Here is a 26,706-nt window from a genome sequence, read left to right on the forward strand (position 1 = left end):
GAGATTTTTAACTTTTTATTGTAGAAAATTTAAAACACACAAAAGGAGAGACTAGTATAAGCCGTCCTTCCTCCCACAAGGCACCTGTCACCCGGTTCAGAAATGGTGCTCACATGACCAGTCTCCCTTCATCTGTACCGCTACCCACTTCCTACCCACCCTCCCCTCATTGGATTGTTTCAAACAAAATCATAACATTTAATCTACAATTACTTCAGTATGAGGTAAAAGATGAATGCTCCTTTATAACCACAATATTATCATTTATATCCAAAACACATAACATTCTTCAAACGCAGAACTTATCCAAACACAATTTCTTCAAATTAATGCACCAAGTTTCCTTTAGGAGCTCATAAGTAATTTATTTTTAACTTGGTTTGTTTGAGTCAAGGCCCACTCATTCCTTTTGACTGATGTATCTCAAGTCTCATTTAATTTGTAGACCTTCCTTCCCTCTTTCAGTTTCTTTCCTTCTTTTTGTCATTTATTTTTGGGAGAAACCAGGTCATTTGCCCTGTAGAGTTTTCCTGTAGTTTAGATTTTTCTGACTGCAATCCCATGGTGCTGTTTAGCATAGTGCTTGATCCCATGTACTCTGAAAACTGGTAGTTAGATCTAGAGACTTGAGTGGATTCAGCTTTGATGTTTCGGGTGTAAGAACTTTGTAGGTGGTATTGGTCACTCCTACCAGGAGGCACAGAATGTTAGGCTGGCTTTTGTATATTAACTTAATCAGTAGGTGTAGCATGAAACATACACACAGAATAGTTATTTTCTATTTCTTTCAGTCCTTCTTTGTTTATTGGAGGAATTATTCTAACATTACCTATTTGATGACTCAAAGATACAGCTCCTACAAGAAAGTTAGCTCCATATCCTTTGAGTAGGAAATAGTATTTAGAAACTACAACATGTGTAATGAGTTATTGGGTTGGTAATTATTTCTAGACTTTCCAGTGGACAGACCTAGGAAATAACTTTTTTAAAAAAAAGGTAGGGTTTGCCATCAGTGTTTGCTGATATTTCTAGTTCAGATTTAGGCCTTCAGGGTTGTTAATTAGCTTTTTGATTTTGTATTTGTATTTTTTTTCTCTAATGTTAAAAAGTTTTGTCCTTAATGACATTAACATAATTACTTTCTGCTTTTGGAAGCTCAGCCTAGAGCCTGCTTCTCCAGCTCTCCTAATGGTTTTTCAAAGTGGTTAATATAAACTGTTACATTCCTTTATCTGTAAACCATTTGGAATGGATTCTTTGGTCTGCAACTGAATCTTGACAATGTAAACAGTGTAAGCAGAAGGGACGAAGCTATGAATTGTCTGTGAAGCACACGTGTAGCCACTCATAGTGAAACCAATTGATGCAGATGATTCCCCAGTGGGAGAATCATTGAAGATGTATTAAACAGAGACCTGAGTCACTCAGTCTTTTCCGTCTCGTGCAAATCCCAATTCACCAAAATTTGTGCTTCTGTTTTCCAACATCAGTCCTCCTCCTTCCTTATTCCTTTTCCCTAAATCAGAACCTAGGAAACACATTAAGTTAGGCTCATGGCAGGCATACAGGCTTTTCTCTTGACCATGGATCCTGGTCATTTTAGCGAAGACCTTGGAGGGCCTTCCCATCACCACCTCAGAGTGAATGAATGAAAAGTCCTGGGAGTGAAAGGGCAGGAAGAACTGGAAGGCTGGAACTAGCTGATCACTCCAGAAACCTGAGGACTTCACTGAGCTGGGGGCTTTGGGTCAGGGACAAGGCACATGAGTGGGACACCCGCATAACCTTCCATGGCATCTTCATCTTCAGAGCTGACATTTCCAGCTGAATCATCCCAGAGCTGTGTCTTCACCACAGAGTAAACAGTTGAGGCATGCTGGGGTGGGAAAAAGATAGAAGAAGATCTGGAAAGTGAGGGAGTATGGGGCTATACGTATTAGTCGGGGAGAAAATAGTCAGGAAATTAAACTCACCTCGTTCTCTACAGATGTTCTGGAGGTACTGGCTGTGGAAGAAAAGGAAACCGCTAAACTATGAGCATTTGGATCCAGTCAGAACCCAGTCTTCTAGCTTATTCCCCAGGGTCTGAGAGCCACTGGGCCTTTTCCATTGATTATCATGTTTTTTTCCACCCTGCCCCAATGTGTCTAACAATACATGTAATTTTGTTTTACAATTTCTTAACCCAGCCCTCTGGACGTTCCTTTCAAGCTCCATTGATCTATAAAGTCCTCCCCTCAATACGACACCAAGAAACTCCACTCTCTTCCTTTACCAGATGTTAAGAAATAAATTCTCTCTTAGTTTCAATTCTTGCCTCTCTTAGCGTATAGCACCTCCTCCATCTCTCCCCAGATTCAAAGTCCAGCTTTCAGTTGTTCTGCATGTTCCCACTAGAGCTCTTCACACGTATGCCCTGTGAGGGAAACTCCCCTGCGTTAGCAAGTTCTAGCTCTTGATTTTATTGCCTTAGTTTCTTAGAGATGGAGAGATGGAGCCACAGGAGAGATAAGTTAAGCAGGCATGATTTATCCCATACGATGTATTAGAAATTAAAAATTTCAGAGAAGGAGGTAAAATAACAAGGGCTATATAGAAATTTTATTGAGAGATAGAGCCTGGGGAAAAGAAAAAGATACATCCTGGTACACTCAAGATTTCTCTCTTTTTCACCACATTTTTACCGTAGATCTTTTGGGGTTACAGATCTTTTAAATGACCTGATAGAAGCTATGTACCCTCTCCCCCAAAACAATGGTCATATGCATAGAACTTTGCATACAATTTCAGGGGCTTTATGCAAACTTTGAGGCACCGGTGAAGAAATCTTGCTACAGATCATCAGTACATAAAGAGCCTAAAATGTAACTAGTCCACCAACTGAGTGCTCGGCTTCGGTGGTGTTTTGACAAATATGTCAAGGGCAGAGTGTGAAGAGCAGCAGCTGATCAAGGTGACTCCATGAGAAGCACCCAGTTAGCCCAAGCAAGCTGGTGACAGTTCTAATTCCATCATTCAGAAGGTCCTGATGAGTGGGGGTGGCTGAGAAGTCAAAGTGACAGACAAAGCAGGTGTTCAGATGATACACGTTAGTCAAATACAGCAGCCGGCACTGTAAGCAGCAAGCCTCTTACTAGCTTTGTGACCTCGTAAAAGCCCTTCACCTCGTTTGTAAAACAAGTTCAGGATCAGGTTACAATTGAAGTTTCTACTAGGCACAAAGATACTGGGGAGGAGCTCTATTTCCGTTCCCAAGGACAGATGTGGTCCATGTGGGAGACAGAACAAGCAGGAGTGTGGTCATCTTGGGTCCTGTTCAGTAGGGTCTACAGGTTCCAAGGGACTGTAGCAGCAGGAAGCTGAGTGTGACTGACTGGAGGTGAGGCCACTGACGGAGTCACAACTCCTGGAATTAGAAATGTGTCAGCTGTGCCAAAGGAGCTTTAGAAAGGAGGGATCCAGCGGGAAACCTCGAGAGACCATACATGGACCTCACAGGGGAGAGTGCCCGCTTAAGCACCTGCCATCCCAGGGAGGCGGAGCCAGCTTCTAAGATACCAGGTGGAGTAACTCCTTTCCCTAGAAACCTCCAGGCTAGTTAGAAACAGCCAATCAAAGAAAGAGAGAAGAAGCCAGTTGTACCCTGTCCTCCCTTTCTCCCTTTCATCCCTACCATTGCCAGCTTCCATTCTGAAATTTGCCTGGAGTAGTCGAGGGGAAAGTTTTAATTAACATCTTCAAACTAGGTATTCTAGTTACTAAATTGAGATTGTGACATAAGGCATCCACCTATCCAGCTACTGTCTATTACCTAAGAGAAAGCAGAGTATGTTGAAAAGCCTTTGGCTACCAGAATTTTCATCATAAGTGCCCAGAAAGATCTCCTGCAGAATAAAGTTTAAAGAGACAGTGGGGGTGGGGGTGGGGGGTAATAGCTCAGTGGTAGAGCACGTGCTTAGCATGCATGAGGTCTTGGTTTCAATCCCCAGTACCTGCATTTAAAAAAGAGAGAGAGAGAGACAGCAAAAGGATAGAAAATTTTTGCAATTAAGTTACAAGTCTTGCTTGTTCAGTGTATTGGTTACATAGGGTTGTTATATGGATTAAGTAAACATATATATATATATACATGTATGTGTATATATATATTTATGACATAGTAAGTGCTTTGTAATGACTGATTCATTACTTAATGGCAGCCTTTGCATATACACCTTCACAATTACAGTATCTATTAGAATGATGTTTAATTTTTGTTCTGATCATCAGCAAAGATATGTACTTTCCAGTGTCTGTCTTCTCTTCTTAGAATCTAAGCACCACACTGCAGAGATTTTTATTTTCCTTGTCACTGGTTCAGTCTTTTAGATGCACTTAAAACAGTATCACATAAGAGGTGCTCGATAAATAAGAGTTGAATGAATCAATATAGTTTGCAACCAGAATCTCTCCCCAGTGACTTACCTGCTCCTTCTTCTCCCGGCTGAACAATCTGGATCTCAGAATATACCAAGTTTCTTTCTTTGAGGTGCACTGAGAAGAAAAAATAATGCTTTTCTAAGCTGCCCCAGTCAGTGGAATGTGCTTCAGATGCTTCTTCCTAAGCAATTATCTATTGTGAGTGTCTGGGTTTGGAATACTTTAGGGAGACGAGGAGCCTTTGCCAGACCTCAAAACACAATATATCTCCCTGCCTCGGGCAGGGAGCAACTTCCTACCGGGGAATCCTTACCATTGTCGTACAACAGCTGCAGCCCCACTGGGGCGGGGCACACAGGATGGGGGTGCTCTCTGGGGCCTGGGCTGGCAGGGCTTCTGTGAGACATAGAAACACGTGATCACCCTTGGAACATTATCATATGCACGAGAGTGGGATAGACAGAGAGGAGAAGGAACTGGGGGAGTCTGACATAGTAGGAACAATCATCTCATAGATAGAATGGTCACTTTCAACTGGTTAAAAAACCCAGCCTCATCTTCTGGAGGTAGTGTCCTCAAGTCATCCTGTCTGGACAATTCAAGAAGACATTAGACATAATATGTGCTCCAAGTCCCTGACTATAACCTACGACTGAGACGCTGACATAGAAGAATAAGACCATATTTTCCAAACCAAATTTAAAGATATAAAATCTGATGAGTATATATGCAAATGTGGGGCAAAAAGATTACTAGAAACTGAGAATCCCTTAGAAAATCTAGATCAGATAGTCATTTTATACATAGTTATAGTACATATAATAGTATATAATAATGTACATATACATTGTCTAACTATAAGGACTATTGGCATCAGAAATATCCCATGCTAACCTAGAAAATCTATAACCTTTGGTATCATCCATTTAGATGAATGGATAATTTTGAAACAAGAAACTGATCTAAATACATGCAACATTTGTTATACAAACTATTAGAAAGTTTCCAGGAAACTATAATTGTGGCCATTTCAAGCAATGTGAAAACGGGAGCACCTAGACACAGGGACATAGAGAAATTACTTGGCCTAATTTTGCAGCCCCACAGTTCATCATATTTTATTCTTGGGGAACCAGAAGGCTGACGCCTCACCTGGTTGTGTCTCCCAGAAAACCATCTCCTGCAAAATAAAACAAAGGCAGATTTGTGTCAGCAGAGGGCGCTCGTTCACAAGTACTTCACACAGCTGTGCTGCCTAAGAGAGGTCATCAGAAAAGGTCAGTTCAAACATGGGCCCAGTTTCGGATTCTGATGAAAATGATGTGAAAAAGAACTTAACAAAGCAGATAAATTTCTGGGGACAGGGCTACACATTCCTGGGTTGAATATGCAATTATTTGAGACTTGACTTAAAGTTCAAGGCTGTGTTGATATACCTCAAGAAATACTGCCTTTCTTGCAGAGTGGTGAGGGGCTATTGGTGGACTTTCAGGAGCACCTGGGGTTATGCCCAGAGGAACCTCAGGCTCCGATTCAAACCTGTTAAGGAGACTTACGGTCAGAGGTGCGAAGCTCCCTATATCCAGTCCAGTGCAGCGTGCACAGAAGGGACTCAGGAGGATATGGTGATTGGATTGGATTGGATTGGATTGGATTGGATTGAATTGAATTGAATTGAATTGAATTAAGAGACAGAGTTGGAGGAGGTAAGTAATTATACTAGAACTGAAAGAGATTCTGTACCTGTCTTCTACCCCAGGTTTTCTGGCATCTGAAACTAGGCTGACCTGGACTAAGGCAGAAAGACTTTGGAAGCATGTGGCAGAGAAGGCTTGGGAGAAACTCTCCCCCTAGGTAGAGAGGGAGCCGGAAGCTGACCTGTGGAGAGCAGGACCGTTGGAGCACAGGGTGGTGGGTTCAGGCTTTGACCCGAGGAAGTCCCTGAGGAAGAAAGACAGAGATTCGCCAGCTGCTATACTCAGTCATCTCTTCATGGGCCCTTCAGTTTCTTTTGATTGTCCACTTATGGGGAATGTAGGATGGGCTGAAGTATCTAGCTGACCAGTCTGTTCGAACCAAGGAAACTATTCGAGGAATCTGTTTAAAACTTTTGAAACTTTACATTAAAATTTTTACTTCCTCCTTAACTTTCACTTGAGGCTTAGTAAACCAGACTAGATATCTGTTAAGGAAACTGCCATTTGACGAATGGGTGTGAATGTGTCTGTAAGCACTGGGGTGGTGAGGTGGCGGACGGTGGCGTGGCGGTGACTGGCGCTGCGGCAAGCTGAGTTATCTGGGGCAGAGACAGGGCGTGGATTCCAGCAAAGGGCAAGAGGGAATCCAAACCTGGTTTCCTCCGGTGCCAGCAGTAAAAGAGCAGGGCCACAGCCAGGAGAAGCGTGCTGAGTGTTCCCCCAGTGGCTCTGGCAGCAACAAGGCCTCCTCTGTTTCCGGGCACGCCTGGAGGGAGAAAGTCTGTGTGAGCCTCGGAGAGAGAGGTCTAGGGCCTGGAATTGCCATGAAGCCCTGGAACATTTCCTCGGCGTGGCTGGGGTCCTGGGCCCTGGGAGACGGAGGAATCTTAAAGACTAGGATTCATGGGGACCTTGAGGACTAGGCTGGCTGGTGTGGCACAGGAAGCAGGCTTCTACTTGGAGGCAGCACGGCCCTGAGCCTGTGTGTGGCAGGAAGTGACTCACTGTGAAGTGGAGTCTGGGTGGGTTGTGGCAGAGGGGAGGAAAGGCAGCCAGCTCTCTGCAGCGACCCACTGACATCATTTCAGAAATTAACCTTTGGGGGGAAATCCATCCATCCATCATCTGTCTATCTATCTAGCCATCCCATATTCTTATAATCTGGCCTTTTAGACACTTCCTCCAGACATCTGGAAATATGTTATGGGGCAGGGGTTTGGCAGCACCTAACTTTGGAACATCAGCCAACCTGAGAAAGAAAGTAAGTATTAGCACTGATTAGGGCACTAGCTGAACCAGTAGTAGTTCTGAGATTGCTCTCCATTAACAAAGTCTCTGTGGGGCACCACAAAGAAAAACCTAAATGATGCCAGTCTCCTTCCTCATAGAAGCCTGAGTCCTATGTGCTTTGAAGGGAAAGAAACTGATGGAAGAAACAAACTAAATTGTTGGGGAATTCTGATTTTTCCATTGGATCCATTCTTCAAGACAAGAGTTTCCTTTTCACCACTCCTATTCAGCATAGTTGTAGAGGTCCTACCCAGAGCAATCAGGCAAAAAATAAATTAATAATAATAATAATAATAATAATAATAATAATAATAATACATCCAAATTGGAAAGGAAGAAGAAAAATTGTCTCTGATTGCAGATGACATGATCTTAAATAAAGAAAATCCTAAAGATTCCACACCAAAACCAACCAGCCAAACAAACAAAAAACTATTAGAGCTAATAAGCGAATTCAGGAGAGTTGCAGGATACAAAATCAACATACAAAAATCAATCTTGTTTCTATACAAAACAATAAATTATCTGAAGAAGAAATAAAGAAAACAATTCTATTTTCAATAGCATTAAAAACAATAAGATACTTCCTAAGAGATTTAACCAAGGAGCTAAAAGTTCTGTATATTGAAAACTGCAAGACACTATTCTTCAAAATTGAAGAAGAAACAAATATAGGAAAAGATATCCCATGTTTGTGGATTGAAAAATTAATGTTGTTAAAAGGTTCATACTATCCAAAGTCATCTACAGATTCAGCACAATCTCTATCAAGACTCCAATGGCATTTATGAAGAAATTTTTTTTAAAATCCCAAAATTTATATGAATGACAAAATATACCAAATAGTCAAAGCAATCCTGTGACAAAAGAACAAAGCTGGAGGCTTCACACACCCTGATTTCAACTATACAACAAAGCTAGAGTAACCAAAACAAATTGGTATCAGCATAAAAACAAATACCTAAACCAGCAGAACCAAATCAAGAGCCCAGACATAAACCCATGCATACACCGTCAACTAATATTTGGCAAGGGAGCCAAGAATACTCAATGGAGAAGATATCTCAGTAAATGGTGCTGGGAATATTCACATGCAAAAGAATGAAACTGGACCTCTATCTTACACCACTCACAGAAATTAACTTGAAATGCGTTAAAGGCTTAAAGGTAAGACCCAAAACCATAAAACCCCTAGAAGAAAACACAGAGAAAAAGCTCATTGACATTGGTCTTGGCAATGATTTTTTGGATATGACACCATAAGCACAAGCAAAAGAGCAAAAATAAACAAGTAGTAGAACATTAAAGTAAAAAGCTTCTGTACAGCAAAAGAAATAATCAGCAACATGAAAAGGCAATCTACAGAATGGGAGAAAATACATGGAAATCATATATCTGATAAGGGGTTAGTATCCAATAATATAAGGAAGTCATGCAACTCCATAGCAAAAAACTCAAATAATCTAATTTAAAAATGGATAAAGTATCTGAATAGACATTTTTACAAAGAAGATATGCAAAGGCCAACAGGTTCATGAAAAAGAGCTCAATATCACTAATCATCAGGGAAATGCAAATCAAAACCACAGTGAGGTAGCAACTCACACCTGTTACAATGGCTTTTATAAAGAAGACAGAAAATAACCAATGTTGGTGAGAAAGCGGAGAAAGGGAACCCTTATGCACTGTTGGTCAGAATGTAAATTGGTGCATCCACTCTGGAAAACAGTATGTAGATTCCTCAAAAAATTGAAAATAGAATGACTATATGATCTAGCAATCTGACTTCTGGGTATATATCCAAAGGAAACAAAATTACTATCTCCAAGAGGTAACTGCATCCCCATGTTTATTGCAGCATTATTTATAATAGCCAAGGCATGGGCAATCTAAGTGTCCTTCCATGTATGAATAGACAAAAAAACTATGGTGTATGTGTATGTGTATATATACACATATATATAGTGGAATATTATATAACCATTAAAAGATAAAATTCTGTCATTTATAATAGCATGAATGAAGCTTGAGGGCATTACTCTAAGTGAAATAAGTTGGACAGAGAGAAAGACAAATACTGTTTTTAAAAAACCAAACTCATAAAAACAGAGGATGAATTGGTTGCCAGGGGTAGTGGGTGAAGGGGGAGGACATGGGTGAAGGTGGTCAAAGGATACAAGCTTCCAGTTGTAAGATGAGAAGTTTGGGGGATGTAATGTACAGCATGGTGGTTATAGTTAAGAATACTGTGTTGCATATTTGAAAGTTGCTAAAATAGTAGATTTTAAAAGTTCTCATCACACACTCACAACTGCGACTATGTAAGGTGATAGATGTGCTAACTAACCTTGTTGTAGTAATCATTTTGAAATATATACATGTAGCAAATCATTATGTTGTCTACCTTAAACTTACACAATATGTCAATTATATTTCAATATATTGAGTGGGACAACAAAAAAGGAAGACACAGAATCTAAAGTTAGGTTTTGGGGCTAGATTTCTGGCTGCTCCCCTTACTAGCTATGTGGTCAGGGAGCTTTATTTAATCTCCCTTGCCTCAGTTTTACCATCTGTAAAATGGAGACAATGGCAGCTATAGTAGCACTATTATTGGTGGAGAAAACGAGTTAATGTATGTAAAATGCTTTGAACAGTTTCTGACGCATGATAAGTGCTATGTCTGTATAAGTGTTAGTTCTTATTTGTTTCCCCTACACTATGCCCTAGGCCCTCAGAAATATCATGCTACCCTCTGACCAGCTTAGGGGACCCCCCACCCCAACACGAGGCCTGCTCCCACACAACACCACCCCTGCCAACTTCAGCCCTTGCTATGGACCAAATTGGGTTCTACCAAAATTCACGTGCTGAAGCAGCCCTAACCCCAATGTGATGGTTTTGGAGATGGGAGCTTTGGGAGGTAGTCAGGTTTAGATGAGATCCTGAGAGTGGCCCCTCATGATGGGATTAGTGCCCTTTTAAGAAGAGACATCAGAGAGCAGGTTCTCTCCCTCTCTCCCCTGACTATGTCACATGAAGACACAGCCAGAAGGCAGCTGTCTGCAAGACAAGAAGAGAGCTCTCATTAAAACCTGACCATACAGACATCCTGACCTTTGACCTGATTTCAGACTTCCGGCCTTCAGAACTGTGAGAAATACATTTCTGTTGTTAGAGCCACCTGGCTATAGCAATGCAAGCTAAGAAAGACCACTGTAGCCTTGGTGCTCCAGGCCACAGTCAGAGTTTCTCTCCTGGTGGAAATTCTCCCATTTCTAAGCACAAGATTTTGCATAACATCCATGAATTAAGATTTAAGAAGAAATTCTTGTTCTGTCAAATATCAATGGAATCCTTGACATCTGCTTAACCTCTGAGATCCCATTTCCTGAGCAGATGATGACATCTGCCTTGCAGAGGAGTTTGTGAGAGAAAAATGAAATTCCATGTGTGAAGTAACTGGCTCACTGCCTGTATCAGAGGAGGCTAATTCATCCTAATGATCTCAACCTCCAAAAGGAAGATGAGAAATGTTACACTTAGTTGTGAATTACCAACAGATTCGCAATTACTCTGTGCTTCAGCATGGCAACCTTTGGGGTCCCCAAGGTAAATTTTTAATACAAGCACCTTCCTGGAAAAACAACACTCTTACCACCAAAGTCACTCTGGATTTTAGGGCATTCAGGAGTCTTCAGGGGACATCCCTGGGCAGCTTTCAGCTTTGCTAACCTCTTTTTCCCTTCGCCCACCTGATTCTTGAATTGCCATTAAAATGACACCGGGCTTAGTCTCTGCCCTTATCTGCTGGGAATTACACCCAACGTTACTATTCACTACGAAATTCTGAGGGTGAGATGCAGACCCTCCTGTGACATCCGTTTATGGAAAGACATGTCAGTCCCCTGACCTGGGAAGGCCTTGCTTGATCACAAGACTTGCCTCAAGGGAGCTGAAGGGAAAATTGCACAGCAGCTGGGCCATTAGCATAGCAACCCCCTTCCCAGAGTCACCAACCAAATTGTTCAGGGTCACGGCTCTGTCAGGGCTGACTGCTTTTAAATAAACAACACAGCTCTCCGCTTATTTAGCATGGCTGATGGTAGATGCTTGACTGTTCGGTACTTCTTCAAAGAACTTTGACAATGATCTCTGTCTTTTTTAGCCAAAAGATTTTATCGAGGTTCAAATCTGGGCTTCCAGGTATAAGCTTTGTGATCTTATGCAAATTACCAAAACTTTCTAAGCTTCATATTCCTTTTCTATAGAATGGAGATAATAATATCTTTATTTTCTAAGATTATTACTACAATCAACAAAAATGACACGTATAATTTATTCATTCAACAAATATCTATTGAATGCACAGTATGAGCTGGGCACTGGAACAGGCATTTGGGATAAATATGGTCAAGACAGAGATCTAGCTTCATGAGGCTACCATGGGAGGTGTGGGAGGAGACAGCAAACAAAGACTCCATGGCTTGGCAGCGACTCATGCTGTGAAGAAGAATCAAGCAGGACCTGGAGAGGGGCACCTTGGTGAAGAGATACTACTTTGTATAGGATGGTTGGGAAGGTCTCATTGAGAAGGCGAGTAGAATTCTGGAGGAAGTAAGGGGATGAGTATGAGGATACGGGGGAAGAGCAGTGCAAAGGCCCTGAGGTGGGAGTGTGACTGAAAGGTCTGTGGAAGAGACAGAGGGCCATAGTGGCTAGAGTAGAGAAGGTGAAGGGAGATTGGTGGGAGGTCAGGTCAAAGTAGCAGGAGGGCCACATCATCAGGACCTGGTAGGACATTGAGAGGATGTTGGCTCTCCCTCTGAAGGAGGTGGGAAGCCAGAGGAGGATATTGAACAGAAGAGTAACATGATCCAATCTATGATTCAGAGAGTTCTTTCTGATGCTGTGTTAAGAATAGGTTGTGCTGAGCAACAAGTGAAACAGAAGGTCAGAGAGTTATTGGAATAATCCAGGCAGAGAATGTTGGTGGCTTGGATCAGGTGGTGGCAGAGGAAGTGGTGGGAATCAGTCATATTCTGGTGACATTTTGAAGGTAGTGCCTTCAAGACTTGCAGGTGGGCTAGATGTGGAGGATCTAGAGTGATGTTCGGATTTTTGGCCAGAGTAACTAGGAGGGTGGTGTTTTACACTTACCAAGGGGAGGTTTTAAGCAGGAACAGATTTGGAGTGAAAATTAAAAGTTTGGTTTGGGGTGAATTAAGTTTGAGATGCCAATTAGCCTTTCCTGTAGAGCAGTTGGTGGAAGTACTTGGATATATGGGTCTTGAGTTCAGACTAGAGATCTAGGCTGTAGATTGAATGTGGGAGTCATGATATACAGAAGTGTTAAATGCACTTAAAATCGCAAGACTGAGGAGATGATCTAGCGAGTGACATAACAGGTGTGGACGTAACAGGGCTCTGTGTTCGCTCTTGGTACTTGTAAGTTTCCTGACCTGCATGTAATTTGGGTACAGAGACGCTCTCAGACCTGCAGTAATGGAGTAAAGGAGAGACTTATGTCTTTGGTCCTTTTAGACTTGAAGAGACCTGTCAGATATGCTGTGGATGATTTACTGAAAGGAGAGAACAGTGGATGCTTAGATGATGGAGCTACACCCTCCCCCAAAACACTAATGATGTGAGATGCCATTTGAGATCAACACACAATGGATCAGCATACAGGCCCACAAACCATCCCAAAGAGGCGACGTGGCTCCTGGCCAGCATTACCTCAATGGTAACCTGAGTCATCGTTATGTAATGGAAGAACTTATCTATCACAATGGAAGATGGCAAAATGGAAACAGGAAAAGGGGAATCATGAAGATAGGGTTGGCCATGCACATCCCTAACTTGAGAAATCTAAGAATAAATAAGGTCAGTGGGGATTAAAACTCACTTCTCACAGTGACGTTCACTGCCTCACTCTGGATGAGGCCGTAGCTGTTGTCAGCTGCGCAGTAGTAGCTCCCTGCTTGGCTCTCCCTGATGTCAGGGATCTCCAGCTCTGCTCTCTGGGAACGCTGACTCTTCTTTCCCAGACTCTCCTCCATATCCTCTCTGTGCCAGGAGAACGTGATGTTCCCTGTGCCTTCAGCCACAGAGCAGACAAGGACCAGCGTCTCCCCTTCAACCACCAGGTCCCCCTGGGGCTGGATCTCCAGGAGCACGCCAGACACTGGGATCCCTGTGTGTACACGAAGCAACAGGTGAGGGCATGATGGGAGGCGGGCAGGGCTAGGATGTTGCGTAGGGTCACTTTTATGTGCTGGCACTATAGCCCATAGACGGTGGATTTTGGACCTAGAGTATCACTAAATGTAACAAACTTCCCATCCTGGTACACAAGGCATCGGGAGAGAAAACCTGACTCTCCCTGGAAAAGCATATGGGTTTTGTCTCATGTCCTAGTTGTCAGTCTAAATTATTCTGAGGGATAGGTCATAGCAATGGTGGCTATCATCACACTGACCCAGACCACACCCATTTCCAGAAGTCCTGCTTTGGTAGCTAAGACAAGCTGGTACTTATTGCATTTATTTTTGTATGTACACATGTCCTTCTCTTCTGCTTCACACATCACAGCCACTCACACTATTTACTGCTACTGATTATGACCCATCTCGGGATGCTTGTCTTCCAAATCATTTGTCCTGAGATTTGACATCCTAGAATCTGTCAGTTCAGTAGCAGGGCACTTTGTTTTTTGTTTTTGGATATTTTCCCCCCCAATTCTTATATCTACCTCCATGAATCACCTCTATCATTTCAAGGCAATAGAGTTTCAAAGAAAGACTGAGTTTTTAGAGAAACAGAGGTGGAAATGAAATCTTGTATTTCTTTTATTATAGTACCTCCCTTCTCAGTCTAAGCCTGGCCCCTGTCAGGATGACAAAATCCATCTGTATTGGGCAGTCTCTATGTGCACAGGGTCAGAAGGAGCAGTCAGGGAAGAAGCCACAGCCTGGCCCCGCCTGCCTGCCTCTCCGGCACTCACTCTGCACATGGATCTCGAGCGGGAGGCTGTGTTTGTGGACACTGCTGGTCACCGTCTCAGCACGACACCAGTAGGACCCTGAGTCCTCTTTCCAGATGGCTGCGATCTGGAGTTCCGGGGACCTGCTCCAGTTTGAGAGGAGGACCCCATTGTCTCTAAAGAAGACAAAGTGAAGCCGAGTGTCCGGTCGCTCTAGAGGAAGCTGTGTTTCACAGCTCAGGTTTACCGAATTCCCTTCTGTAGGCTGAGAGTCTGTGATTTTCACCTTTGGACGTGAAAACAGTTCTAGAGACAAGAAGTAAATCAAGTTCTGTGTGAAGGTTTTCAGAGCTCTGGGAGAGGCAGGTTTAGATTCTCAGTTCCAGCAAACTTCGGACACAGCAAGACCAACAAACCGATTGACTACTCTATCACAGTTCCCCCCGGGGATTATTTTAAGTCAAATCATTCCACTTTCTCTGCCCCTTAGAGGACTTTAGCCTCGCATTTATCTAGAATTTTGATATGATATCAACTTACATAGATCCCCACTGATGTGCCCAATTCCCCTAACTCGACATTGGTAGGCAAAGTCCTATGACAGGAAGGGTTTACCTTGAATTTGAATGTATCTGAGATTTGATTTTAATACATAAGCGTTTTCCAAGGATCCAATGCATTGGTAACAGCCACTGTTATTTAAACTTGCTTGTGGTATCAAAATATCTGTGCTTTTACTAGAATTAGAAATAACTTTTCCATTCCAAATGTATCTCACAGCAGTCATTTTCTCTTTTCCCCTTTTCTGGCATCTCAAGACTAACTCGTCACCTTCAAACACAGAATATGGGGCCTGGAGGATGAAGTACCCTGGAAACCAAGCAGAGATAAGACATTCATTAGGGCACTCCTTCCTCAGTGTACCTTGAATTGCAAATTACAACTCTTCTCCAGGATTTAGTCTCCTGATTCAAGCTCACTTCCTTCCTTCCAAATCAGTGTGACCTGCTTCAGATACAGTTTCTAAATAAATCCCAAACACATCTGTTTCATCATCCTGGGACAGATTCAAAGTACGAGGGTTCTAATACAGAGAGGAAAAGCTGAGAGGAGGTGTCTTCAAAAATCCTCCAAAATCTTCAATATCGTTGAATACAGAGAGGATCAACACCAACTTGCTCACCAAATCCTAGAACAGAAGTCACCAAAGAGGTGGTTTTTGGAAAAATATACCAAGATGTGTTATAGCACATTGGGGTGCAGTATGCAGCAGGCTTATGGGCACAGACGCACATTCAGAGTTGAGGGACAGTGCATGTAATCCGCTAAGGAAACGCTCATGCTCGTCAGATTCTAATTAGAGGCTAGCTCCATTCTTTCTCTCTGAAATGACTGCAGTGAATGCCTTCTTCTGCAGAACATTGCCTGTGGAGGGATCCAAACGATGATCCCTGTGGACACAACTATACACGAAGAGGTATGGGTGCAGGTTAGAAGAGTAGGGGTAGAGAAGGGACAGTCTAGGACAGGTGGGGACATGAGACCTGGGGCTGGAGATTTCCCACCTCTGAACTCTTGTTTTATGTCACTTTTCAGTTTCTATTTTGTACTCAGTACATTCAGGTTAAGTTCTCTCACAGGAGGCTGCAAAGTCCTAGAAGGCAGCTTCTAAGAGAGCTTCACAATTGAATCCCCTGAAGCGGACTCCTTTCCTTGACTATGTGAAGGTGCAAGAATGTCTGTTGATTAATATCAGACATTTAAACTCTAATGTCAATAGTAATTTGAAAAACACTTGCAGACAATGACGGAGGATGTGAATTTGAAAGGAACAGAGATCGCAGTTTAGAGTAGAATGAAAAGATCTCAGTTCATAGACACTCCAGGGAGCTAAGATGTACTAAAACTGAAACAGCAGGGCCCTGTGGGATCCTCCCTGGTACAAATCCTTTCCGTGTCCCCCATTTTTTTGTTCATTGCAAAATCAAATGGCTTTGGATATTCTGACCACCTCCTAGAGGAGGACCCAGGCAGTGATTCGCACTGAAAGCCCTACTTTTGTTCCAGATAAAGGTGGCAATATCATAGCATTCCTCCGAGATATGAGAAGTCAGATTCATGCGGTAGGTGACTCCAATGCCTACTCTGCTGAAGCCACTTTGAGAGTCTCTTAGAACAACTTACCCTTTTACACTAGAGGTCTTGAAAGAGGGTCATGGACTGAACCTCAAGAAAATGGGCAGACCCTCCTAAATTCCTCCATAACGACATCGAGCTCTTGTTGAGATGACAGGAATGTAGCCCCTGCTCACACCCTGATTGTTATCACCCTCTTATTCCCATTTTTCTTTAAAACCCCAGGACCCTTCCCCCAAGGCAGGCTCACAGTGTTTAAGGCATCAGCCTGCTGTGGGTCTCTTTGCCTGGCAAAGCTATAAAGCTGTTCTTTTCTATCCTTTCAAAACTCTGCCTCTGACTCTCAATTCAGCTACTGGGGTACAGAGGCCAGTTTTCTGGCAACAAAACCAAAGTTTTAACTAATTCACCTTCCTTCTCACCTGGATGAAAGATTAACTGCACGGGGTTGCTCAGGAATGAGCCAGGTGCCCGGCATCTGTACTCTCCAGAATCACGAACCTCAAGGATGTTTCCCATGGTTTCACTTGAATTTCTTCTCCTGGAGGACACATGGTACCACTCTACTTTCTCTGGTGCGTAGAGGCGAAATCCATTGCATGTCAGATTCACTATCTCTCCACGGAAGACAGGGGTCCATGGAGGCTGAAGGGAAATCACGGACTTGGATATAGGAACTGAGAAGAAGAGAAATGAGTTTCAGGTGGAAGTGACTGCAGTCCCCACCACGGTGGTTTGCATGGGACAGACAGGAAGACATGGCTTCGGAGAATTTTCACAAGGCCCCCTGGCGGGGCTGTTGTTTCCCCAGGTTGCAGGTTCTCCAGCTGAGTTGACCTTACCCAGCAGTGAGGTGGCTGCTCTGTGGTCTACAGGAGCAGACTGGCCTTTCAGAGGCCAACCACAGCAGGATCTACTCAGCACGGAAGATTAGTGATGGGAGGCTCACAAACCCCCTGACCTTTTCCCATGGGCCAGGTCCTCAAGTACATGCCTCCTGGACTCCCTGCTCTCGGGGATCTCCATATTACAGTCACCTTTCTAAGATGGCCATGTATGTGGCATGACCTTGTGGTGGGGTGCGGATTGTAGATGGAAGGAGTATAGGAATTTGAGGTCAATTATGCAGTGATGGAAAATGGTCCAAGTAGTACTTTGACCAACAAGAAGTAGGCAGGGGAGGGGTGAGCAGGGTGTTGTCTGAAGTGGAGATTATACTTAAATAACTACAGTGAGTATGAGTGCTAAGAAGTAAGTGCTTCTAACTCCCCAAAACTCAAAGATACTTTCATGGAAAGAAAATGTGGGTCTGGCATAAAATCAGGCCTTAAGATCTTTGAAACACTGATGGACAGAAGCTGGAGAATGTAAGGGTAAAGACAAATTAAAAGTAAGAGGTCTAATTCTCCCTGTTGATAACAGAGGGAAGGACTTCTCCCTCTCCCTCTTTTCTTTCAGAGTTTCTTTCAAGTCTATGTAAATCTTTCTAGTGGCTAAATAAGCCTCTTGCCCGCTTCACAACTCGGAAAAGAAGGCGCCATCTTTTTGAAATGCAGGCATTTAGGGAGAAGCTCCCCTGGCTCCCGTTAGGGTTTACCTTTTGTGGGCACCTAACTCCCATATGGAAAACTACCACCAGTCCTAAAGATAGGAGACGTTTGTTTCTCCTCTGGATAAAAGCCAATTACCATGATAACTTGAGGAGAAACTGTGTGCCACAAAAAGGGCTGTCAAGTCCTCCTACCTGAGATCTAGTGACTATTTATCTTGAAAACATGTATGTATTGGGCTGAATCTACTTGGCTCTGTAAGAGAGATTCTTTCCTGTCTTTGCCGTCTGTTAGTGGATTGGTGTGCGGCCCAGTCTATTCTGGTTTAATGCTTATTCAGTATTAAAAGTGTTTTCTTTATTACCTTTGTGGAGAGGATTTCTGAGTTGAGAGATTGTGTTTTTAACTATATTTCCCCAACAAGAAACTGTTACTGCCTTTCTTTGTCATCTGAGTGTTCATTTTCTAAGTTTTGTAGTTTCAAGGTTGTGAGGATTACTAACTGAAGGGTGAATACACCACCATGGCATAAAAATTATTTTGAGCTGGAGGCATTTGAGAGTAGGTTTTATTTTACTTTTTTTGATCTGAATTCCCTTATCTGCCTAAAAGCAAAGCCTCCCAAAAAGCTCAATTGTCATATATCATATCTCCAGGAACAAATAAACGATTGACTCTTATGGCAGGAGACTGGAAGTCAGCACCACACCTAAATAGACATTGTCACAGAACTGTCATAGCTCAAAATCTAGTCTCTTAAGTGCCCATCTGTCTTTCCTATAGGTAATTTGTTTCCCAGTAAGTACCCTTTTCTGCTTCCCCTTTCCTTATCCGGATGTTATACAAGTCCCAAACTCTAACTGCCTCCTTGAGTCACATTTTTTCTGTGTGTACTCCTGCAAGTTTTGAATAAAAATTTGTCTTTTCTCTTGCTAGTCTGGCTTTTGTCAGTTTAATTTGCAGTCCCCCATTTTAAAACCTAAGAGGATAGAAAAAAATTTCTTCTTTGACATAATAAAATTACAAATTATTTACTGTTGGAAACATCTACTCAACCATCCTGACCTCTTTAATGCTACTATCTAGCCTGCTCAAAGATCAGTGCTTTGATAGGTTAATTTTTCATGATGCCTGAAGCTGTGGCAGCTACCATATACTAAATAAATAAATAAATAAATAAATAAATAAATAAATAAATAAATAAATAAATAAATAGATTCATGCTTTGTTCTAAAAATTGTCTATGGTAATCTAAATTATGTGATGTAGACAATAAAACAAATTATTTCTATTTGTATTTTTTTCCTAAAACAAAATCTCAGTGTTGGGGGTATGCAATTTACTGTAAAATTGTAAGTGGAATCACTTTAATGTGTTTTTTTCTTAGTACCTTTTATACTCAGGTATGGAAGACTGTCAATATTCAAGAGCTTACGAGCAATTGCTTTTTTAAAGCTTGAGATTTTAAATGTTCTTAACTTTTTCTAGAAGAATTGCCCACATATGCCTTAGAATTATACCCAAATGTAATGGGAATAGGCTGTTTTGGGGTAAAAACTGTAGAGTAGTATGAATGTGTATTTTAAATGAAGAAGCTAAATGTTCTGTCTGGGTATATGAATATAAGCAGCTTTTGGCAGGAAAGAGCTCTCTGCAGGAGGCCCCTTTTGTCCTGTCACTTTAGCAAAGCCATGTCGTCACTACTTAAGCCAGGCGCCCCCGGGCTCTGCTCATCTCCAGCCCAATCACACCTTTCAAATCTTTTGATCACACCAAGCCTTGCCTAATCTGTTGGCTCTTTTCTTAGATCAAAGAAATAGAAATGAAGAATAAGTAATTAGCAGATGACTGGGTCATCTCCCCAGCTTCCCCTTCAGTAATCTCATGAGCAAACTGTGTGAACAACTTAGCATCTAAAGAAAGATCACAGGGAGTTGACAGGACTGCAATCGGAGATGGCAACAAATCTGTACTCCTATCTCAGGGGTCACCGGAGATTACTCCCCCTTTTCCCCTTCAAAAACTTTCATGGCTAAGCAGAATCTTCAGAGTTGGTTTTGGGACAGGAGTCCACCTTCTCTCCAGGATGCCACCATTGTGGTTAAAGCTACCTTTCTGTTGCTACCAGCACTTGCCTCCGGAGTGTTGACTTTTGAGTGATGAGCAGCCAGAACTGAGTTCAATAACATAAATATTCATGTGTCTTTGCAGACTTTTTTCTCTCTCTTTCTTTAGAGGTTTTTACAAATCTCCTATGTCCCCAGTGGGTATGGGGTTTTGTTTCTCTTGAAGAGAGTAAACATCTTCACTCTCTGTGTTTCTGGGAAGCACATGCAGTTAGAGAAATGGGGACTTGGGCAGTAGGTGTTGTACTGGAGGGAAGGGAAAACTTCCTTTGATATATGCAACTTCATTCCTCACTGGTCCAAGTAAGCTGCCCCTGCTGTGTGCAGGTGGTCCTATGGTCAGGAGAAGACACATCTTGTCAGAATCTTTGTGAGATTGGGACCAAGTCAGTGCGTTCTAAAATTAACCACACCTACCAGCTGACATAATACACTCTCTGTATTTCTCCATCCTAGAATGTTTAACAAAGTCTTGCCAAATTATAATCTCCTCCCAGTTAGGTAGAAATTTGTGGGAAGTGTTCTATATCCACTGTAAGCAGCTTATTGGGTAGAGTGGGCTTGAAGGTCTCTGCAGGGATTGCCAGAACACCTCGAAACAGCTCCCAATAGAAGGATGGACTTTCTGCTGACCAGTAGGATAGGGGCTCAAAGTCATCATGATCTGAGCTTATTAACAGAAAAATGTCTACAAAGAATGCTGAAGTTTGGGATGAATTGGTTGCATACCCTTAGGGGCAATGTATTGTTGAGCTAGAGACAGGAAATATGGAGAAATAGGCAAGTTGTTTGCACTTCAACCTCCCCTGTTGAAGTAATGGCTTATTTCTGTCCTTCCCCTCTCATAATTCTATGCATTCTGTCTGGTTGGCTAGGATCCCACATCAGACAGGGACAGCCCCTCTCCTTGAACTCCACGACATGGGACCCGGCCCCCTGACCAAGAGCATCCAGCACAATGGCAGGTTTGGGCTGAAAGTGTGACTCCCAGACTCTTAGAGTCAGAGTCTTAAGACATCTTTTCACTTGCCTGTAGTCCTCAGGAAAAGGACACAAGGGTAAAAAGTCCTCTTTTTACAAGGATTTGAGATCGAGGAAGATTATTAGGATATCTAGAAACATAAAAGAGAAAGGGAAAGAAAAGAGGAACTTACCAAGTGGTCCGCTCACTGGAGCTGCTGCGAGAGAGATAAGAGCCAGGCATCAGCACAAGGCAAGGAGTCCCAAACCACTCCACCCTGAGAGCCCACCTGCCAGTATCTGACTTCCAGCCAAGAGGAGGAGAAACATGTCCATTTTCACTCATCCTGGAGAAGTAGGTAACATCATGGCCGAAAGCTCAGGCTGTAGACTTGGCAGAAACAGGTTTGGATTTTAGCTGTGTGACTCTGGGAAACTGCATAAAATCTCCAAGGCTCAGTTTCCTCATCTGTAAAATGGGTACCCCATGGTCTTATTTTAATGAGTTAAATTAGTAAGTCTTCAATTAAGAGCCATGTGATTATTTTTTTGACATGTCTGTGGCTGTTGCTGAGGCTTGGCTTCACTGTCTTCTTGCCTGGACTGTTACTCTTTCTCTTCAGCACAAAGCAAAGTCAAGTCACACCCATGCATGAAAACCCAGATGAAATCCCACCTCCTCCGTGAAGCCTTCTCAGATGCCTCTAGGTTGCAGCATCCTCAGTTTTCTTTTGACTCAGAACATTTACCACCACAGCTCATTTGAAATTCATAATTAGACATGGAGCATGGGGCAATGGTTAAAAGCAAAGCTCCAGCGTCAGATTATGGGTTTGAATCCTGACTCTGCCACCGTACTACTTCCTGAAATTTATGGTAGGAGAACAACTCTGTGCCTTAGTTTCCTTATCTGTAAAACAGGATTTATAGCAGTTTCGGCTCATTGATTGTTAGAGGATTAGATACATTAGCACTTGGGGCAGTCTCAGAAGACTGCCTGACATTGGCCTCAGCAAGAATTAAGTATTTTCAACAAGAATTAACCATCATCACACATTATCCTGTGATCTATTGTGTAATATTTTTCTTGTATTGCCAAGTCAAATGTTCTTGCATTTGTACTTTGGTTTCCTTATCAGAGTGTCAGTTCTTGAGGGCAGAAGCCGTGTCCTCCATGTCCCTGTGTCCTCTGCAGTGCCCAGCGCTGTGCTGTGCTCCCTATGACCATTCAGTCACTATTCACTGAGTTCCCATAATGTGCCAGTCTCACTAATAACTCTTCCCTTAATCAGAGTCTAGAGATATAGCTAAGAACAAGACAGGCACGTTTCATAAAATTCAGTCCACAAATGACTGCCTGGTCTTTATTTCCCTAGCTTGACCTACTAGGAAACCAGTTCCTCCTTTGGACAAATATTGACGAGTAGTACAGAATTCGGGGGAAAAATCAAAGGAAAACCGTCATATTTCTTCTCTTCTCATGCTCTTGGCAAACAGCAGAGCAGGTTTGATCTTAGAACACAGAGAAAGAAGTAACCATTCTTGGCAGAAGACCATTCTACAACAGCTCACAGTCAGAACCATGGTCCTTTCACAATGGACTCAGTTCATCTTTTACTCCTGGTCTTCATGATCTGTAATTAGGGAGGTAACCAAATCTAATTGTAGTTTTTTACGTGGAAAAATAAGTCTACTTCGGGGGAAGGAGAAGTAGGAGGCATTTTTCATAGGCAATTAAAAGCAAATGCAGAACACATTTTTGGAAATAAAAATTTTTCCCCTCATGCCATTAAATCAGTGTCTTCCCCCTTTGTTCATTTTCTGCTGTTCTAAACGGGAATAAAATCCATCTGTTCCGCAGCCCAGAGGAAAGATCTTTTGCCCGTGGAGAGGCTCAGGTTTCTCAGGGAGCAGAGGCTTCCCCCCACCACCACTTACCGAGGACCAGCAAGGATGCCCACAGTATCATGGAAGCCTGTTCTGGGATCCTGAAGAGGAGCAGCTCTCAGGAGGTGGGTCAGTTCCCGGAGCTGGGGAGTGAGTTCAGCAAGGAGCTTCTCTGAGTATAGCTGGCTGCGATAATGAAGTGAAAGGGGGAAGTGGAGGAACATCTTAAAACACCAAACAGCATGTTACCCGGTTGAGAGAATCTCAGCGGCAAAAGTCAGTATTCTATCAAAGTATTTAAGTGCTGCTCTGACATCTTGGTATGAATAGCTTCTCAAGGCTCTAGTTGTCACAGTTTTGGAACCCTCCGGCCTCTGTTTTCCAAGGAAGGTGCAACTTATTCTCTCTGCTACCAGATGTCAGGTAAGACTGCAGTGCTGCTGAGATTTGCATAATCCAAGGATGTGCCTAAATCACTCCAGAGTTGGAAAACTTCTCATTCAGTGCAGAAATGCCCTCCTCCGACCCCTGACAGCCTCTGCTGGACCGTTTCCATCTGATCATGTACATGTGATGAAGTATCTGCATCATAAGACAACTCGTATCTTGTCTGACATACATGAAACTGTCCTGATTCATTTGTCTCAGAGGAAGCTACAAACTCTGATCTGAGTAGGATGCAAACTAAACAATTTTTAAAACACTTTTTTATTGAGTTATAGTCAGTTTACAGTGTTGTGTCAAATTCCAGTGTAGAGCACAATTTTTCAATTATATATGAACACACATATATTCATTGTCACATTCTTTTTCACTGTGAGCTACACAAGATCTTGTATATATTTCCCTGTGCTGTACAGTATAATCTCGTTTATCTGTTCTACATATGCCTGTCAGTATCTACAAATTTCAAACTCCCAGTCTGCCCCTTCCCATCCCCCTCCCAAAACTAAACAATTCATTACAGCCCCATCACTCTGTTCCTGGAGGATGGACTGTGAAATTTTTAACTTAAGGTCCCAGAATATAAAATTTGCTATAGGAATGTCTCAACAAATACATATTGATTATATGGCTGTATGTTAGGCATGGTGCCAGGTGATGGGAGCATAGAGCTAAGCAAGACTTGATAAGCTTTTGATCTAGTGGGGAGACAGAAAAGCCAATAGGGAGTTAAATACAGAGTGGAACGTGTTCTGATAGTTCAATAGGAGGGAACTCTGACCCATTTCTGGGGAATCAGGAGAGGCTTCCCGGTGGAAGTAATATCCAAATTGAAGGATATTATTCTGTGACTGAGAGATAAGCGTGGACGAAAGTGGCAGGCAGTCACCATCACCGTTATCATCACAGGCATGATGTTTGCCAGGTTTCTTCAGGGTAAAGTTAACCATATGTCCTTTTCCATACTCTATCGTTTGGAAGCAAGTCACTAAGTTCACCCCACACTCAGGAGGTGGGGCTGGGAGGGGGTTAAGTTCCAGCTTCTTAAGGAAAATTTTTCTTTTCTTCTCCATTTATTTATTTGTTTGTGTATTCATTCATTCAATCAATCTTTGTTTATAACACTGTGGAATCATCTATTTATTTTATAATTTAGGTAATAATCTAATGTGACTTTATTTGTTTCATCACTTAAAATGTTTCGGCTTTGGCCCTTGGGAGCCCTTTCAATTTAGCCTCTATTTCCCTTTGACATGCCCTCATCCTTTTGTTTGTTTGTTTGTTTGTTTCTTTTGAGCACTTCCTGACTTTCTAACACTACAAGATGCTCTAGTGCCCCAGCTCTGGAATTTGCTATTTCTCCAAGGAGCCCTGATTCCTTTCAATGAAGAAGAAATTTAGAAGCCAAAATCTGGATGTTGGGGATGTTCTTACTACTGGGGAAAAAATTACGTATTTTAAGGTAAGTGATAGAGTGTCTGTGATCTTGAGAATGTTTTATGAGTGGAAAAATACTGGGCAGGTAAATTAGTGGTTCTTGTTTTAATAGCTTCTGCTTTAAAACCAGTAGCTAAGGTTTCTATAGCCTTTATCTGGAGCCTGATTTGTTAGTGATGGAGGAATAACTCCTTAGAATAATCAGCTTTGAACTTCAAAGAAAAAGCAGTGAATCAGCTGTCTGGAAGTATTATTTTGTTTTCCCTGCAAAAAAACAGGAATATTTCTAACCTCCAACAGCAAAAGACGTTGCCATTGGTTTTAGAGATTTTCTGAGATGGTTGCTTATTCTAAGTAGGAGTTCCTCCATCTTCATGAACACAGATCTTTTTGCTCAAAAACTCCAAATGAGAACAGAAGCACAGGTCCTCAGTGCCCTCTAACCCAGATTCAGACACATAGATGTGGCAAAGGGTGTGGAATGAACAGCAGATGTGAAATCTAAGGTCTGGCTATGAGTTTGCTTCATCACTTACAAGGTACACAGGTCAAGGCAGATCCACTTTGCTGCTCTGAGACTTTTTTTTTTTTTTTTTTAGTATCAAAACCTTTTTTTCTACATTTTTATTTTGAAAAATTTTAAACATTTAGAAAAATAGTAAAAATAACACAATGAAAAATAATACAATGAGTGTACTTTTCACTTAGATACATCAGTTATTAAAATTTTACCACATTTGCTTGTTTTCTTTCAGAGGGATGATAAAGGTACCACTGTGTGTGGGATGTGTAAGAAGCTTGGACATGCAGGCTGATTTGTCCACATGGATGTTGCTGTGTGGTAGAGCTGGGGGCAGGAGAGAAGGAGAAAGTTGCACGGTTGGGACCTGTGACCAGAGCTTGCATTTCTTATGATGCTGTGATCCAGCATGGAATTCCAAAGATATAAGAATTTTATATTTGAACTTAGACTACCAGGTCATTATAAAGGTATATTTGTCAAAATAGGAAGAGAAATCATATTAGTTTACTAGATTGATTTATAATTCTTAAACCTCCAGATATATACAAGGAAGGTTTCCATTTGTACTCTTGTCTTGAACCCTGCAAATGTTTAAGAGGCACCTGACATTTATTTGGAAGGGGAAGTGAGATACTGTTTTCCATTGATTTTTTATATGTAGAAATTGAATTTCGTACAACTTCACTTCCAGTGGCCAAAGCATTTCGAAGAAGAATCATCAAAATAAAAATTTTAAAACCATAACTTTTTAGCTAGATTTTGTAATTTTCCAAACCAGGCAAGTCACTGGGAGGCTGTAGATTAAAGAATTTAAAATTTAGATATGAAAGTAAAATCACCCATCACTGGTAAACAGCATTAAACTATGCATTTGGTTCTAAATATTGTCTATAACTACCCATTTTTAGCTGGGAATGCACATCTCAAAAACTTTGATAGACAGGAGGCTATTCTAGAGAGGTATATTTTAAAAAAAATTACATGGGAGGGTGCTCTCTACTTTATAGGAGTCTGGCAAGTTTACATTTTACTGATTTACTCTGTTTTAATTGCTTTTCAAAGATTGGTGCCCTTGGCATCAGTTTTAACCTGACTTAGCCTATTTCAAGGGATGTGAATTCAAAGCTTATGGAAGCTGGGCAGGCAATGTAGAGTGAAGAAAGTGAGGTGTGAGGAAAAACCAACTGCCATAATGCAATAAAAGTTCAATTACTTTACCAAACAATTGGATATGTGTGTAACATAATACAAG

General features: G+C 42.0%; 1 protein-coding gene and 1 long non-coding RNA gene across 2 annotated transcripts in view; one reads left to right on the plus strand and one right to left on the minus strand.

The window, feature by feature from the left end:
• FCRL4 (Fc receptor like 4) lies at positions 1-23,255 on the minus strand. Its single transcript, XM_045518025.2, has 13 exons — positions 23,102-23,255; positions 21,358-21,381; positions 16,950-17,204; positions 15,007-15,261; positions 14,413-14,697; positions 13,315-13,602; positions 6,769-6,882; positions 6,298-6,360; positions 5,572-5,599; positions 4,733-4,815; positions 4,465-4,533; positions 1,974-2,005; positions 1-1,876 (listed from the first exon to the last, which is right to left on the minus strand). The coding sequence occupies exons 1-13, from the start codon at positions 23,130-23,132 to the stop codon at positions 1,727-1,729; spliced, it is 1,677 nt and encodes a 558-aa protein (XP_045373981.2). The 5' UTR covers positions 23,133-23,255; the 3' UTR covers positions 1-1,726.
• LOC141574367 (uncharacterized) overlaps positions 1-26,198 on the plus strand; it is a 29,709-nt gene extending 3,511 nt beyond the window's left edge. Inside the window, exons 2-3 of the long non-coding RNA XR_012501338.1 lie at positions 23,025-24,956; positions 25,687-26,198. This is a non-coding gene — a long non-coding RNA (uncharacterized LOC141574367). The remainder of the gene's footprint in view (positions 1-23,024; positions 24,957-25,686) is intronic.
• Positions 26,199-26,706: the final 508 nt, after the last annotated feature.

This window comes from Camelus bactrianus, chromosome 21 (genome assembly GCF_048773025.1).
Source record: "Camelus bactrianus isolate YW-2024 breed Bactrian camel chromosome 21, ASM4877302v1, whole genome shotgun sequence".
Lineage (NCBI taxonomy): Eukaryota > Metazoa > Chordata > Mammalia > Artiodactyla > Camelidae > Camelus > Camelus bactrianus.

Bases quoted from the DNA above. Each gene is read 5' to 3' on its own strand.
- FCRL4 (XM_045518025.2), bottom strand. From the start codon at position 23,132: ATGATACTGTGGGCATCCTTGCTGGTCCTCG. The intron at 6,361-6,768 runs GTTTGGATTCCC...TTTCTTCCTCAG, and splicing joins CTGGCACCGGAGGAAACCAG to GGACTTCCTCGGGTCAAAGC. The intron at 1,877-1,973 runs GTGAGTTTAATT...TTCCCACCCCAG, and splicing joins GAACATCTGTAGAGAACGAG to CATGCCTCAACTGTTTACTC.